The sequence below is a fragment of the Phoca vitulina genome, unplaced genomic scaffold, assembly GCF_004348235.1.
Source record: "Phoca vitulina isolate PV1807 unplaced genomic scaffold, GSC_HSeal_1.0 scaffold40, whole genome shotgun sequence".
Lineage (NCBI taxonomy): Eukaryota > Metazoa > Chordata > Mammalia > Carnivora > Phocidae > Phoca > Phoca vitulina.
The window spans coordinates 10,748,820-10,764,709 of record NW_022589743.1 but is presented as its reverse complement, the minus strand read 5'-3'; the positions used below and the strand labels follow the sequence as shown (position 1 = coordinate 10,764,709).

Here is a 15,890-nt window from a genome sequence, read left to right as displayed (position 1 = left end):
TAGAAATGTTCCACAGGCTGTGCTAACAGTAGCCACTAGCCACGTGTGGCTGCTAAGTGAAGCGTGGCTAGTGTGACGGAGAAACTGGAATTTTCATTTGACTTCATTTTCATTTAAATCTGAATTATAGTAGCTATGTGTGGTTAGTGGGATCGTCCTGGACAGATGGACGCTAGAGAGAGGAACGTGGGAGTTAAGAGCCAGACCACCTGGGTCTAAATCGTAGCCCTGCTCCTTGCTGCTAATGAGCCCTGGAACAGGGTTTTCTACCTCTCTAGGCCTCGGGGTCCCCATCTGTACATGGGAAAACCTAATGGAGGGGCAGACGTCTCTGGTCGTAGCGCCCACTGTCCTGCTTCAAGAGCCCCCCCACCCAGTGCAGACGCTGGCCCCAGGGGACACGCTCATGGGGGAGTCTCCCCCACTCACACTCCCCCATCTGGAATGGCTGCTACTGTACCTGCCTTCCCTACCCCTCACCCCCACAATCGGAAGGGTGCACAGACCCCAGGGACTATCCTGCCCAAACCCCCTGTTTACAGAAGACAGAGATGAGGCCCCGAGATATTGGGTGACCTGCTGTGGCCATGGGCAAGAGCCTGGGGCTTCCGCTGCTGATGGAGGATCTGTGCCCCACCGGGCATGGCTCTAAGTGCCCCAAATGCTTCCTGGCCTCCTCTGAGTCACCCTTACCCCACCCCAACACTCAGTCAGAGGTGTGCAAATGCTGGGTGAGCCCCTCATGCACCTCTCCCTGGCCCTCCTCCCTGGCTTTAGGACAGGATCCTCTAAGGGCCATGCCTATGCTCCCTGGGCCTCCAAGGCCTCTGGGTCCAGGCAGGATGACCAACCAGGAATGAAACTCTCCTGGAAGCCCAGCTTCTGAGGGAGCCTCCTTCCTCAGCAGAGAGCCCAAGAGGACAAAACTCCATTCCTAATGCCTTTTCCAGAAACTCCAGCTGTCCTCTGTACACACACACACCCAAGCACCCCTGCACCCCGATATATTCTTGTCTATACTCCACATTTGGGAAAGGCTGGCTCACCCCTTCAGGGGACAAATAAAGCCCCATCAACATTGCTTCCTTCAGCACCCTTCCCCCCACCCCTGTAAGACCATGCCTGCCCTTGCTGCCACCTCAGGTGGGGGTCCCAGGCCCCCCAGCTACGTGGGAGCTGTGGCAGCCTGGGCACGAAAGCAGGCATTGTTGTGGGCTCTGCCTCGAGTCTCTGACGCCTACACACAGGGGAGGGTGAATCTACACCCCCCGACCCAGGACAGCAAACCCAAACCCCAACAGCACACCACAGTTACACAAAGAAGGGCGTCGAAGCCAGGGCTGCCAGGCAGAGCTGGAGGAGGGGAGGAAGGAAGCAGGAAGGTAGGTAGCTGGGAGGGAGACGGGGGATGAGGGAAGCAGAGGGTAGGAGTCCAGTCCAGTGAGAGAACCTGTAACAGGCTCCAGACAAAGGAGGGTGGGCAGAGGGAGGGCTCCTGACTCAGCGCTTTCCCTTCCCCCGAAGGCTGCCACTCTCAAATACCCGGTACCGAGGCGGTACTTCGGTTAATCAGACACTGTGCTGCATCCTGCCCCCGGAGTTCAGTGGATTTGAACTTCAGCACCTACAGGTCATTTCCTGAATGCATATGTGTACGAGCTGTGTTCTCTTTAGGGATCCTCCCGCCTCCCCTCCAATGCAGCCCATCTCCTGTGCTTCCAAAGCCCCGGGAGACAAAGACACTCACCTGGGAACTGATAGCCATAGCTAGGAGCAAATCCAGGGTAGCCGCGGCCATAGGTTGCCACGAAGTTGGGGTAGCCTTGAACACAGAGAGAAAGATCACATGGGCGTTAGTATAGCTGCTGCCTCAGCCCTGGGGTGAAATCCCAGGGAGGGCAGAAGTGAGGACAACCTGGGTTATTTTCCCGCACAAAATGATTCGTCTCCCGTGAGGGTCTTTACCCAGGGCTCGGGTCCCCTCTCTCCTGTGGCTGGGGGCACTGCTGTCAGCCTGCTGGTAATTAACCTATATTTGGGCAGAGAGACCCCCAAAGCCCACGCACTTTCTGGAACCCGCAGAGTAAATGCCACGCGTTAGCACCAAACAGAGGGCCTGTGCCTGGCTCTGACATTTGGAGAGCTTACTCTGAATGTACTTTACCTTAAAGCTATTGACAGTAGGAGATTAAAGTCCTTGTAATGCCTCCTCCCGAGGCAGCAGACAGAGGTGCCCGCACCAGACAAAGCGGGAGCACTCAGGGCTCAGAGTTGTGGGGCAAAACTCAGGGCTGACCTTGCACTTCTAGAAAGCCACTGTGCTTAATGAGCCCTGGCCCAGGGGAGGCAGGGTCCCGGGGGGCCTGCGTCCAAGCACAGGTACTCCACAGGGTGCCAGCATCTTCCCAAGCGCCCCCCCTCCCCCCGACCATGAGGGACTGGTTGGGTTAAAATGTGCTCCAGGAAGCATGGCCCAAACCCAGAAGCCTCACGCCACACATGGTAACTAGCAGGCGCTTCACAGCGAGCATATTTTCCACATGATCTCAACAGATAACCCAGGGGGTGATCTGTTAACCGTGGGCTGCCTGTGGAAATGGCTGCTGGGCTAGGCATGAGGAAACTCTGGCATGTTCTGCTCCTGGTGTGGCCCTCTGTGATCTAGTATGAAACCCCCAGTGAGCAGTCCCTTGGCTCTCAACCCTGCATTGTGCTCGCTCAGGCCACTTCACCATTTATGTCCCTGCCTCTTGGCTCAGGTGACAGAGAAGGCCGGTGTGTAGCCCTCTTGGACTGATTCTGCCAGCCCCAGGGGACCCACGGGTCCCCCCCCCCCGCTCCCATCCCACCAGGCTCACGCTGCCTCCATCCACTCGGTGTGTAGGAGTTCCAGTACATTCATGCTCTTCACATACCTCCACGGCCAACCTCCCGCCACCACCATCACCAACCAGCCAACCACCACCAACAGCTGGACTTTTGCTTTGACCTCCGAGGTGGATATTTGTGGTTGTTTCTTCCCAGTCCCTGAACCCCTTCTCTGAGTTTGAGTCTTAGAGAGAGGCCTGCCTCCCATCCTGGAAGCAGAAGAGGGCCCCCTCCTGCTCTCTCTGAGCCAGGCAGCGGGAAAGCAGGTTGTGAACCTGGGTTTGGCCCAGGGAAGTCCTCCTTGGATCCACTGCTGAGGCTAATGGGGCAGAGGAGGAGACAGTGATTCAGAATTTATTCTGGTGCCTTTAGCATGAGCCCAGCACACAGTGGTGGCAACAGGGGACCCCCCTCGACCAGGTCATTCCTAGGTTGTCCCTGGGTCACGGCTGTGGCTGACCACCCACCTCCCCAGTTACTGCCTATTCTCCAGCCTTCTTGGCAACTCTGTGAGCTGACGAGCCCCTTCCAATCATCTCCTTTTTCGCTTGCAGCAGCCAGAGCTGTTTCCGTGGCTTGCCACCAAGATGCTGGTAGAGAGTGGCTTTGATGGGTGGGGTCTGTCAGAGTCTTCCTGCGCTCCAGCCACAAGGGCAGCAGCTCGAGACAGCCACGGACACCCCCCAAATACGGGCTCTGGGGTCTCATCACCCGCGTCCCGAGTGCACGTGGGTACGTCGCAGGCATTTTCTGACCTGCGGTGAGGGCTAAAGGAAAAGGATCATTCATGCAGTTCCATCTCGGGTGCCCTCGGGCATTGTGCGTTCGTGTTGGCAGGTCTTCCTGCTGCCTGTTCACAGAGCTCATATGCCGTAGAGGCCCAGAGATGGGACCCACCTTTCCTCACCTGCCCATGCATGTTTGTGTCATAGCCTCCGCTTGACCAGTGGATCTGTCATCGGACCGAGAAGAGAGGCTTGCTCTTGTGGGTGTCAGGAGACGTGGGGTCCAGGCTTGCCTCTGTCCCAAGGCCATGACCTCTGCGGGGGGGGTTCTTCCTCGTCCTCTGACAGCTTGAGTCTTGCCATCTGTACAAAGCTCTGTGGGTCCCTTACAGCATTCTCGACTGAGACTCCCCGTGGCTCCCTTCCCTTCCCGTTTAGCCAGAGCCTTTCTAAACGTGCAGTCACAACTCACTGGCCGACTGACCCGTTTCCACGTCAAAAGGGGCCTGCGTCTGCTCCTTCCGGGTGCGCTGATCTCCCGGTGCCCGGGGTCTCCCTGGCACAGGGCCGCCCACTCAAGCGGCATGACCGCACGGCTTTGCTCTGACTGCCGAGGAGCAGGCTATCCAAGGGTGACGCTCAGCTCTGGCCCCCCGGTGGGGAAAGAAAGGGACAGACGGACGGAGAGGAACGGGGGGAGCCCAAGAGGTCTTAAGTGGACTCATGCACACTGGCTTCTTCCCTGGTATTTATTTCATGGCTGGCCAGCTCAGTTCTCTTCTGAATTAATCACCCGCTCTCAAATCAGATCTTTCATGACTAGATTTCTTAAACCATTATTTCAACACTATTGATAAACGGATTATATGCAAACAGCCAAATCACCGCTGCCTAGGGCCTTTCCTGGTGAAAAATGACTCCTTTGCTTCTAACTTCAGCACTAGGGGTCTGGAATATTTTAATCTGACAGCAGAAGTGTAGGCCCATGTGTCACCTTCAAGCCTCCCTCGGGGCGGGTGGGATGGAGAGGGGGTGGGACGCCCAGCCCCTCCCTGACTCCGGCCACTTTCTTCCTGGCACATGTGACAGTCTTCGACAAGAAGGAAGACAAGCATGGTCAAGTTCACCCCAATTTGGGGCCTCACCCCAATCTTCCTGGACATGTCGATATTGTCTCCTGCACAACAAAGACGAGAATTTGGCATCTGCTGGAGTGGGGTATCTGATCTCCAGCCCCCATCACGAACATCCTCTGGGTCAGGCAGATGAAATCATAAATTTATAATACAACATTACTTCAATTTTCCTCTTCATTTACTGCTGTGCAGCCCAGCTCTGCTCGAACGGCTCCCAGCCCCAGCCACACAGGGAAATTGGCTGGCTGCATATCAATAGCACATTACAGCAGACCGATGTGGATGCTCCATCAAGCCATATTACAGCGAGATGACCCAGCCGCCGCTTCCATTAGTAGCTGGGCCCCGCCCGCACTGGCCACTGCCCAATTTATGTGCTCCAGTACTCTGGACTCCTGATCAATCCCACAGTAATTATCTCTTGTCACTAAAGGAAAAACTAAGCCTGCTGCCTGGCTGACCACCTTTCTGGCAGATTGGCTTTCCGTTGTGGAAAAAAAAAAAAGGAACTCAGAAAACAACTACTCGAATTTGCCAGTCAGATCATTTCAGGGCCCCCTTTTGGGGTTGCTGGCAGAGTTCTCAGAATCGTGGTTCTCGATCCTTGCTCCAACTCTAGGAGATGCTGGCTCTAACCCTGAAAAATGTCTGCATTCTAGGTGGGTGCATGACTCATCCGCTCCCAGGCTCCGTGACTCAGCTACTCAGTCATGGAAAATTGCTCCCACCAGGCCCCCGACTTGAAAGGACAAGAGACAAGGGCTGTTTATCCAGGGACCTGCCAGAGTGTGACATATATGCCACGTGGTATGCAGAGCACTGCCCGGGGCGCCATGTTGGCTCCATGAGGGATGCATCCAGATGCAACACCTAGTGCCCAGAGCCCCTCCCAGGCTGGGACGGGAAGGCCAAAGTCTACCCAGATGCTCGGACCCCAGAGTCATTCTGAGCCGTAGGAGCATCGTCAGGCCTATGCTGTCCAATTTAAATTTAAGTCTAAACTACGATGAAAACCCCACTTCCTCAGTAGTATGAGCCACATCTTAAATGCTCAGTAGCCACATTAGCTAGTGGCTACCATCTTGGGCAGTGCAGACAGAGGCCCCTTCTACCACCACAGAAAGTTCTGGTGTACTGTGTTGTCCTAGAAGGAAAGTGAGGAGCTGAATTTTGAGTTTCCTCTGTCCACCAGGAAACAGCTGAACAAACGGAGACCTCCTTGGGAATGACCTCAACAGGTACTTTGGGGAAAGACAAATCCCCGTTGAAATTACAAATGAGTCTAGACATGCAGCTCTACAATCAGCCCATCTCCTTTTGATCTGTTAGTGCATACCAGCAGATCACATATCCTCATCTCTTCTAGATGCTGATTTTTTTTTTTTTTTTTTTATTTGCTTTCATTTCAGAGGGGTTTAGTGTCGGGAAACACTGGGTCAAGACTTCACAGGGACTTCTCAGTAGGAGCACTGGTAAGAATGCCTCAGGCTTTCTTCAGCTGGTCTACAGAGTCCCACTATTTCCGGGCCTGCAGGGTGAAGCTTTCCTTCAAGGCCTCAGCAGTGAGGTATTTCTCTACCAGTGGTATCAAGCATGTTCAGTAGTGTGTGCCCAGCTGGGCCAAGACAGTTTAGAGGCAGTAGGACTATGTGGCTGAGGGCAGAGTAGGCCAAAAGGACTAAATATATCAATAATAATCACATTTGCTTTTATTAAGTCCACTTTCATGAAGAAAAAGAGAGTCTAGGGCACGAGAGAGCAGAACAAAGTCTGAAGGGCTGCAAAAAGACCTTTCCAAGGGTCTTCGCTGATTTTCGTTTTGTCTAGCTCGAAGGCAGGGAGAGCTGGTCTGAGGAGGCCCCCTCCTCTTCTCTCCTACATTCTTTTTTAAGGAATTCCCAAGTGGGCTGATTATTCTACGACTCTGTCAAAGGCTGTGAAAGCTAAAACCAAAACAGCTGTAGGTTTCCTCCCAAGGATGGATGCAGCCACATCAAGAGAGATCAAGCAAACATAACTGTGTAACTATATGCTCGTCAGCCTCCCTTTGACGAGACCTCCCCAAAGTATGGAGAAAATCTTAAGGGATATTTAAAAATTAGTTTCACAGTTTCCAAGTCATTTACAGACCAGCGTTACCTGCTGTCTCACTAGAACGTCAGCTCCCTGAGATGCTCTGAGGCATCCTCAGCGCTTAGAACAGTGCCTGGCCCTTAGCAGGTGCTTGGGAAATACTTGTTGTGAGAATGGACTGAAAAGCTTTAATGGTGTATAGTCTCACTTCGAAAAACCTGTCCAAGTGTTAGACATTTTTCTGCTCTTCCGACAACAAAAATTTACAGCACTAAACCTTTATTTCATTAATGAACTTTTAACAAACATTGTTCTGCGCTGAGTTCGTCAACCAAACTATGGCTAATGATGATCGCGGTGATGACGTGGACAGGTGACGGGTGATGGTGGCGATTCCAGGACAGATATGCACCACGGACGGGGTGACCCAGGTGACTTGTGGGGACATGTCAGGCCATCCCCACCCTAGCAAAGGATCAGATGCCGCCCGGGGCGACCACTTTAGAAGGAAGAAGCAAGAAGCAAGGGCTTTGGTCTCAGGATAGGAGATGGCACTCTCCTCGCCCAGAGTATCTAGAGGCCCAGGATGCCAGGCTCTGCCAATGGGAGAAGCCGAGGGCAGCGTCAGGAGTCTCCACTCTGGCTGAGGAGGTGAGAGGCCAGCCAGGCCTTGAGACTGTGTGTTGGGTTCCCTGGGTGCTATGCCCGCTTCACCCCTTCTGCCTGGACCTTGGGCTGAGCTGGTTCCTGGCCGGGGGCATATTTTGGGAGCTCTCAGGAGGCCCGTCTCAGCAGGTGCCTGAAGGGCCTCACCACCGTGGCTGGGGACTCAGGAGGCCCGGCGGCTGATGAGGCCTGGAGCCCAGCGCACAGATCACAGAAACTCAAAGATGATCCAACTCCTTGGGCTAGGGGTCTGAACGGAGAAGGCAGCAGATGCCACAGCACAAGCCACACCTGCGGGTCCGGCTGTGTTCCTGGCCGCTGGCAGGAAGGGATGCCCCGTGGAAGGGTGTTGGGCACTTGCTCAGGCGGGAATGCCTTGGGCTCCCACGGCTTTACTAAGAAGAGCTCCCAGTTTGAGTATATCCTATTGTGTTTTGTTGATCGGAAGACATACATTTTTTTCACATCTTAACGTCTCTGAAAGGAGCTCTATCTCACAGTCATTGTGGTAAGAAAGCCTTGGTCCAGTTTAATTAACAGCATCTGTATCTTTCTTTCTGAATGTCTGTACAAAGAGGCATTTCACCACCCACAGCACCTTGGATTTGACGAAATACAGTGCTGGCGAGGCCCGAGATGGTTTCATTGATCCTCAAAAACCCCATGAAGTGAGAGTGTCCCACATCCCTATCTAAGGACGGGGTAACTGAAGGACAGAGCTGTTGGCACTTATCCCAAGTCATGCAGCTCAGGGGGCGAGGAGTCCAGATCCCCTGGTTCTGAAGTCCCAAGCCCTCCCCACTGGCTTACATAGCCCCCACCTTGGGGGAAGCTGGCCTGACACCATCAATTCCATCTCAAGGGCTCTCCGCTTGACTGGAGGAGGAGGAAAGCCTCTGTGACATGAGTGGGGCTGGCTGGGGTCTGGGGGTTCTGCCTGGTGGCAGTCTCAACAGAGCTACATGGGCCAAAGGCAAAAGCCTTAAGCAGCAGGGCTGTCAGTGGGAGGGGGTGGCCTGGGAGAGGTTATCACTCAAGGACTAACAGATTCACCACAACATTTTTAACCAACAATTACTTCTTTACTGCAGCTCAGAGAAGTCATGACTTCAACCATGAGAGACAGGGAAAAAGCGGGGGCAGAGGAGTAAGCACCTGCCATTCATCACATATCCATCCCTCAATAAACAGGAGCCAATCGGATGGCACCTGGAGAAATACACGGACCACATGGGTTTGCCTACCACCAGCCGGGGTCAAAGCCCATCCTGGAGGCTCTGAGCCCAGCACTCCTCCTCACACACGCCCTGCAGGAACCTGGCCCCTCAGCCAGGCCAGGGGGCTCTCAGTGTTCCCCACTAGGATCCTCGCCTTCCAAGGCTAGTCCTGTCTGGATCACTCTGAGCTTGCTCATCCTTCTTAGCATGGCGAACAGGTCACCTCCTCAGGGAGGTATTCCCTGATTCCTCAGTCTAATTTCCACTCTTCATGATGTGCTCTTAAAGCACCCCCAAACTCTATTATGACTAACTAGCTATCTGTAGGATTAACTGTTAGCTGTTGTCACACTCACTAGACCACAAGCTCCAGAGGGCAGGGACCACATCTGCCTTGTCAAGCACTGTCTCCCCGTGCGAGCCCAGGGCGGGGCACGCACACAGCAGGTGCTCAAAGCCGACTGCCGGTGAGCACCTCCTGCATTCAACAAAGCCTCCCTGCCTTGGCTCCCATTATGAAACCACTGGGTGCCCTCTGTTCAGGGATCTGAGCTTGGGTGTCTGTAGAGATGTGGGCCCCTGGCCCTTGCTTGCAGTCTGGGGCAAACAGAACTGCTGCACCTGTGCTCTCTGGCAACTGACATGAATGAGCTGGCTTCGCTGTATACCTCTGCTTCCCCCTGAAGAAAACAGGTCATTCCTCCCAGCCTGCCAAGGGCATCAAGTTAGATAACTGCGAAAGGCAGCGGCACTTCCTGAAGATCTGATCCTAAGAAGGTTCCCATTTTATGCCCCAGGGCCTTCATACTCACCGTTTAAAATTCAAGACTCCAAAAACTGGCAGGAGGCAACTCTCTTAAGATTTGATTTTAGAATTTACAACTATTAATTAATTTGGAACTTCTCTTGGTATACACCATATGGTAAAGACCACATACAAATTACTTTTGAAGCAAGGGGTAGACAAGTGTCTCATAGTCAATCAGGAGATAATTCCCACTGATTTTTATTTATTTTATTTTATTAGAGAGAGCATGAGCAGGGGTGGGGGGAGGGGGAGAGGGAGAGAGAGAATCTCAAGCAGGCTCCACGCTCAGTGCAGAGCCCGACGTGGGGCTCGATCTCACGACCCTGAGATCATGACCTGAGCCGAAATTAAGAGTCGGACACCCTCCCACTGATTTTTAAAAGTAACTTCTTTATAATAATTACACTCTTACACAGAAATACGTTTAGTTTAGGTGCTTTCACTTTTTCTCTCAACAGGTGCATTCCTATATACCACACTATTTCATTACTATAGCTTTGTGCTGTGTTCTGCTATCTGGTCAAACTAGTCTTTTCTCCTTTTTCTTTTGAAAACATTTTCTTATCTATTCTCATGTGTTTCTGCTTCCAGATCAGCGTTAGAATCATTTGGCCAATGCTTAAAGAAGTAAATAGGAATTTCCAATGAAACTCAATTAAACCTAAAACATTAATTCGAGAAGAAGTAATATTTCTGCCACTTTTAGGATTCTCGTGGCATCTCTTTCCATTTCTCAAAGTTCCTCAAACTAACTTTACTGGCCCTTGTTATTTCCTTAGACAAAATAGATACAATTCTTTTTAAGAATGTGTAACACCAAGAAAAGTTTCATACATTTCAAATGGAGCCAGGAATGATTTAAAGAACTGCGAATCTGAAAATACATAAAGAGCTTATCAAACAATATAGAAGGGGGACTCATCGCCAAACCGAATGAAAATCCATTAAAACCAGACAGATCATGTGCCTGAATGGAATTTTACCATTAACTACCATTTATCCCATTTAATTAGTATTTTCCCGACACACAATAACTCGCACTAAAATACCGCTCTCTCGCCTTGAAATTTCTAATTATTGTTGCGACCCACACCATTACGCCTCTTCTCTGCTTTCTCCATTTTTCATGCCATTTCAGTGGCAAGATTTTCAATTATCTACGCGGGACGGACAGAGATACCTTTAAGGAAGGGGCATAATATGTAACTTAATTTCTCTAAAAGCCAGGAGAGATCATTTTTCGTCAGAACAAAACACACTTTGTCTTTCATCATCATTTTTTTTTTTTTTTTTGGCAAATAAAGAGTAAAACAGGCCATTTAAAACATCCATTTAAATGCAAATTCTGATATCCCGAGAGAAAAATGTTAATCATTTAAACAGACAGGATTATAGCCCACCCTCTTCACTTCCTCTCCTCTCCCAAGTTTTAGAAAATGGAGCCTCAGCCCACATGCGTGAAGCTAGTCAGGAGTCCTCAGGTTTTTCAGAACACCCTACCAGTAGAGAGGTATGAGGCAGAGGGCTGCCTTTTTCTCCTTCCGAAGAAGGGAGTGGAGAGGAGATAAAATAATATCAAGTACCCCTATGAGCCAGGCATGGGACAAGATGATTATCTATCTATCTATCTATCTATCTATCTATCTATCTATCTATCTATCTATCTTTGTAATGGTCACAACTACCTTGCAAAGGGGCTTATCATCTGAGACTCAGAAAGGCAGTTTGCCCAACTGGTAGGTGACTCAGTTGGGTGTCTAAGCCTCCGTAGCCCCCAGTGCATGGTAGCTCTGCAGTGTCCCCAGGGTCCCACCCAGACTCACCTAGCATTCCCATGCCAAGCATGAACGCGTCCATGGTGTAAGGCAGTCCCCGGGCCCGGCCTCTTGTCCCCGGTGGGAACATGACTTCCTTAGGCTGAGCTTTCTTACATTCTACCTGTTCAACAGAAAGGCGAACAAATGAGATGCAAATGAATGCCACGTAAATGTCAAATGCAGAACTGATCTGGTTACCCGTGAAGGTATTTTTAGCCTTGCTCCTTATTCACTGTAAATATAGCCATGCCAAGCAAATGGCCTGCAAAACAAATATTTAAGAAAACACGCCATTTGTTGCAAATCCTGCTCTGGAAAAACCGACAAGGATGAAATTGGGTTTGGAGGGGTGACAAGGACGTGGGCTGAAGACACACGTGCTTGGGTCGGGAGCTCAGACTGGAGCGTGCGCAGAAGGCCTGGGAGGTGAGGAGGCAGATGGGGCTGCCGGGTGTGTCTGTGAAGAAAAACAACAGCAGTAGTAATAATCCCTCCTGCTCGTTTGGTCCCTTACAGGTTTACAGATGCCTTTGCGCCCCTGACTCTTCACATCAGGCCACCTGATTCCATTTCTTATTAAACAGACAGGCCAGTTAGCTTTAGCTCCATTTCACAGATGACAAAACGGAACGTCAGAAGGCGTGTGTAATGTGCTGTAAGCCACAGCCCAGCAGGGGCAGGCCTGGAAGCCGGAGTTTTCAAATCTCTAGCTTGGCGATGCCACGGTCTCCAGAAAAGCCGCCCCAGCAGGCTCCCGGGAGAAGTAATAACATTAAACACTGCTTCTGTCCATCTGGATTACCGGTTTCTCGTTCTGCAGCTACGTCTTCGAGTGGTTGCTAATCTTTCCTGTTTCCCTTCTGCTTCCTAAATTTTTTAATCCTATTCTGCTCACACAACCCATAAGTCACTTACTTCCCAGCCTTAATGATAGATAATACAAGCTCCAGGAAAGAAGTAAAACTGTTGCCCTCGACAGTGCCTACGCCGTTCTTAGGAGTATGTGTCTCACACCCCTGCTCGGTGCTTACTTGCTTTTAGTTTACAGATAAACCTAACATGCAGCGTTGGCTGGTAATCCGCCCCATCGCTGATGGAGATAGGATGCCGTGGGGCAGGGCCGGAGTGCTTATGGTTGCAAAAAGTAATCAGCATGACAGTCAGATAGTGAGGTGGGAAGGGCAAGAATGAGGTCCCGTATTTAAAAAGGGGCTGTGTGGTTTAGGAGTCAAAACTCCACGTAGCTCAACCACTGCCGAGAGTCTCACTATCACACGGAAAATTACTATCATTCCCAGGGTATCTGAGATAGGAAGAAGTTAAATTGTGTGCCTTATACTTTGTTTTAAAGGGACCTACATGGGCTATCCATTTTGGAGACATGGATACCTCTCAAATCTTCTCATCCCAAATCTTCAATTAAAAAAAAATATGTTAGGGGCACCCGGGTGGCTCAGTCGGTTAAGCAGCCGACTTTTGATCTCAGCTCAGGTCTTGATCTCAGGGTCGTGAGTTCAGGCCCCGTGTTGGGGCTTAGTGCTTAAGGCTTGAGAGAAGCTTTAACTACCTAAAACGTTAACTACTCTTCCTTCAGAGACACCAGGTAGCAGGTGTCACTTCGCTCTTGCTCTTTAAAGAACCACACATGCTTTAAAAACATGGACAAAATGGCTCAAAGTTCATGCCTGATAAGCGTAATACAAAGTTTTTATAGGTTATAAAAGAAAGAGACGAGCATACTGAAGTGAAAATGGGTGAAGGACATGAACAAGCAATTCACAAATGACTAATAATGACACGTATCTTTTGTATCACACGTCATGTATGACATCCCCAAACGAGACATACTGTCACCTATCAGATTGACCACGACGGCAGGATTCCTTGATGTCAGAATCTCTGAGAGTATGGGGAGGATGGGTGGGAGTTTGTGCATATTTTTTGGGAGGGCAACCCAAAAACTTTCAAAAGCCATCCAAGTATATACATCATTTGACCTAATAATGCTACTTGCAGGAGTTTATCCTGCACGGACATATGGATAAGGCTACTGTGGTGACAAACGTTAATTATGATTTTTTTTTTTTTTTTAAGGAAATATCCTAAGTGTCCAAGAACAGGGAGTTAGTTAGCCAGGTTTGGTTCACCCAGGCTTACTGAAAGCTGTGAAGCTTCAGAAAAGCATGCTGATAATAAGATGCAATGGTATTGGGAAACCCTCAGTCCTGGGCAAATCAGGGTGGTTGGCCACCCTAAATGTAAGGGTGAGAAAAGCAAATTACAGTGACTCTGTGGAAAAATAAGTGTATATGCATACCAAACAGGGGAAAAATATTAAAAAGACATACGAAAGTCGCTTTAGAGTGACTTTGTTCTTTCATTTCCATGGTGCATTTTGTTACTGGTGTTTATTTGCCAAATTTTCTGCTCTGAGTATTACTGCTGCAAACAGTAGTAGGGAAAGGTGATTAAAAAGAAAGAAATTCATGAGAATTGGCTCTTTCAGATTTCCCTCCCAAGCCGGGGGTGACAGCTTGCTCCTAGACACTATCCCTGGGACTCAGAGGCAGGCTGGGAAAGCTCATTTGCAGGAGCCTGTCTGAGCCTGGGAAGATGGGTGAGCTCTGCGGAGGCAGACAGATCATTACCTGACGCCAACACCGGGATCTGGAATAATACCGCTAACCAGCTCACTTCCTAATGGCCCTATCGCTGACAATCTACTGCATTGTCTTATGAAAACCTGCCGCCTGTTCCTAGGCAACCTGATCAACGAAAATTTCAGGTTTATACAGTTTTCATTTAGGGAACATAAAGGTTAACTGACTGTAATGGGAGTATTTTAAACAAACCCACCTACTCTTCCTCTCACTGAATAGGGCTAGCAGCTCCGTTTAATTCTGCTCTGTCTTCGCTGGTGCTGTTTTGGGGAGCACCCACTGCGCGGGTTCTGTCAGCTGCCCGCTGTGTCAACTGTGAGTGCTCCCCGAGGCCAGGGGCTGTGGCACACGCACTCTTGGGGGGGATCCCCACGTCCTGGGCACTTGAGTGACAGGGAAAGGTAGCCACCGCACCAGGGAGCCTTGGCCTGGCCTGCACTGAAGGCTTCTCGAAAGATCTCTCAGAACCAAGAGGCCTGCCCACCCAGCCCCCAGCTCCTTTGAAAACACACAAAAGGGGAAAGAGGAAGAGCTAATCTCTGCTCCTATCCTGAGTCCTTGCAGGGGGTCGGGGCTTCCTGAGTGTGAAAACTACTCCCCCCTCCCCACCCCCACCAAGACTGGCAGAAGCCTCCCCTCCCCCATCAGACTGTGAGTTCTCAGGACAGGGATCAGGGTTTGCCCCTACTTCCCTGGTTCCTTATGACATCCCGTACAGAGCATGGACTGACGCACATGCTCATCAGGGTCGTGGAGACCCAGTCTTCTTAACCCAACAAAGCTGAGGGACTCCACGTGCCCGGCAAGGGCTAGGCTGTGGGGGATGCCGACATAAGTAAGGCCAGCCTCCAGAGCTCTCATTCTGTTGAAAGAACAGGTTCTGTCTTGTTCTCCTAACATGACGGCAAGTACTCACGTCAATCTGCTCCCTGTCATTTCTGGGCCTGCCAGGCTCTGGAGCCTCTTGAGTTAGACCACATTTGGGTCACCCCCGCACCCCCACTATCCTCCCACTGGGCCCCCGGCAAGCTAGAGAACCGAGCAGTTACAGTCAGAACCCAAAGGGGTAAAACCAGCCTAAATCTGCCCGGCTCCAGTCACACACTCAGGTCAGGTGGCCACACATGACGTGCCACGTTATCTACTGCTGTGTACCAGGCTACTTCCAAACTTCGTGGCCCCGAGCAACAATGGACCATCCTTCCCTGTGCTTCTGGGAGCTGCCTGGGCCCGGCGGGGCTCTTGCTTGCAGTCTCTCCTGTAGTTGTGCTCAGAGGTGCCTGGGGCTGGAGCTGGAGCCAGACAAAGCCCAGATCAGCTGGAGGTTCGAGTGCCTTCTCCCACACAGTGGACAGTCGAGGCTGGTTGGCGGGGACCGTCCACGGGGAGGCACCGCCTTCTTGGCTTCTCCATGTAGCACTCCCTCCCTGGACACCATGGTGGCTGAGTCCCGAGAGGGGCTGTCCTTGCATGAGAATCCCATGAGACCAAGGCAGAGGCTGCAAGGCTTCTCATCACCTAGGCTCGAGAGTCACACTGCCATTTCCATCACGTTCTGTTGCTTACGCTGGGTCAGCCTAGACTTGCTGTGGGAGGGGACCACACAGGGTGTGCATGCCGGGAGGCGGAGGGCGCCGGGGCTGGCCTCGGACACCAGCTACCCCACGAGATCGATGAAGAGCGGCGAGCCAACAGGACAGTGGGAGGCCCTCCTCCTGGGAGGTCCGTGGCGTCTGGCTGGCCGGGTTCTTGGGCTGGCAGGCACTGAGGCCTGCTTCCCGCATGGGGCCCCAGGCCTGGGAGCTCCCTACGGGGGCAGCCCCGGAGAGGCTTGCCTGGCTTCCCATAGTCAACAGAAGCAGTGGGCCTCTGGGTGGCCAGGCCTCTTGCTCTAGCTGTTTCAGCTCTGCCCCCACAGAA

At 51.4% G+C, this 15,890-nt stretch overlaps 1 protein-coding gene across 1 annotated transcript in view; it reads right to left on the bottom strand.

The window, feature by feature from the left end:
• MSI2 (musashi RNA binding protein 2) overlaps positions 1–15,890 on the bottom strand; it is a 382,942-nt gene that overhangs the window by 46,484 nt on the left and 320,568 nt on the right. The window contains exons 8-9 of the mRNA XM_032429243.1: positions 11,317–11,431; positions 1,748–1,822 (exon numbers count right to left, since the gene is read on the bottom strand). Of these exons, the coding sequence (XP_032285134.1) occupies positions 1,748–1,822; positions 11,317–11,431 (190 nt within the window). The remainder of the gene's footprint in view (positions 1–1,747; positions 1,823–11,316; positions 11,432–15,890) is intronic.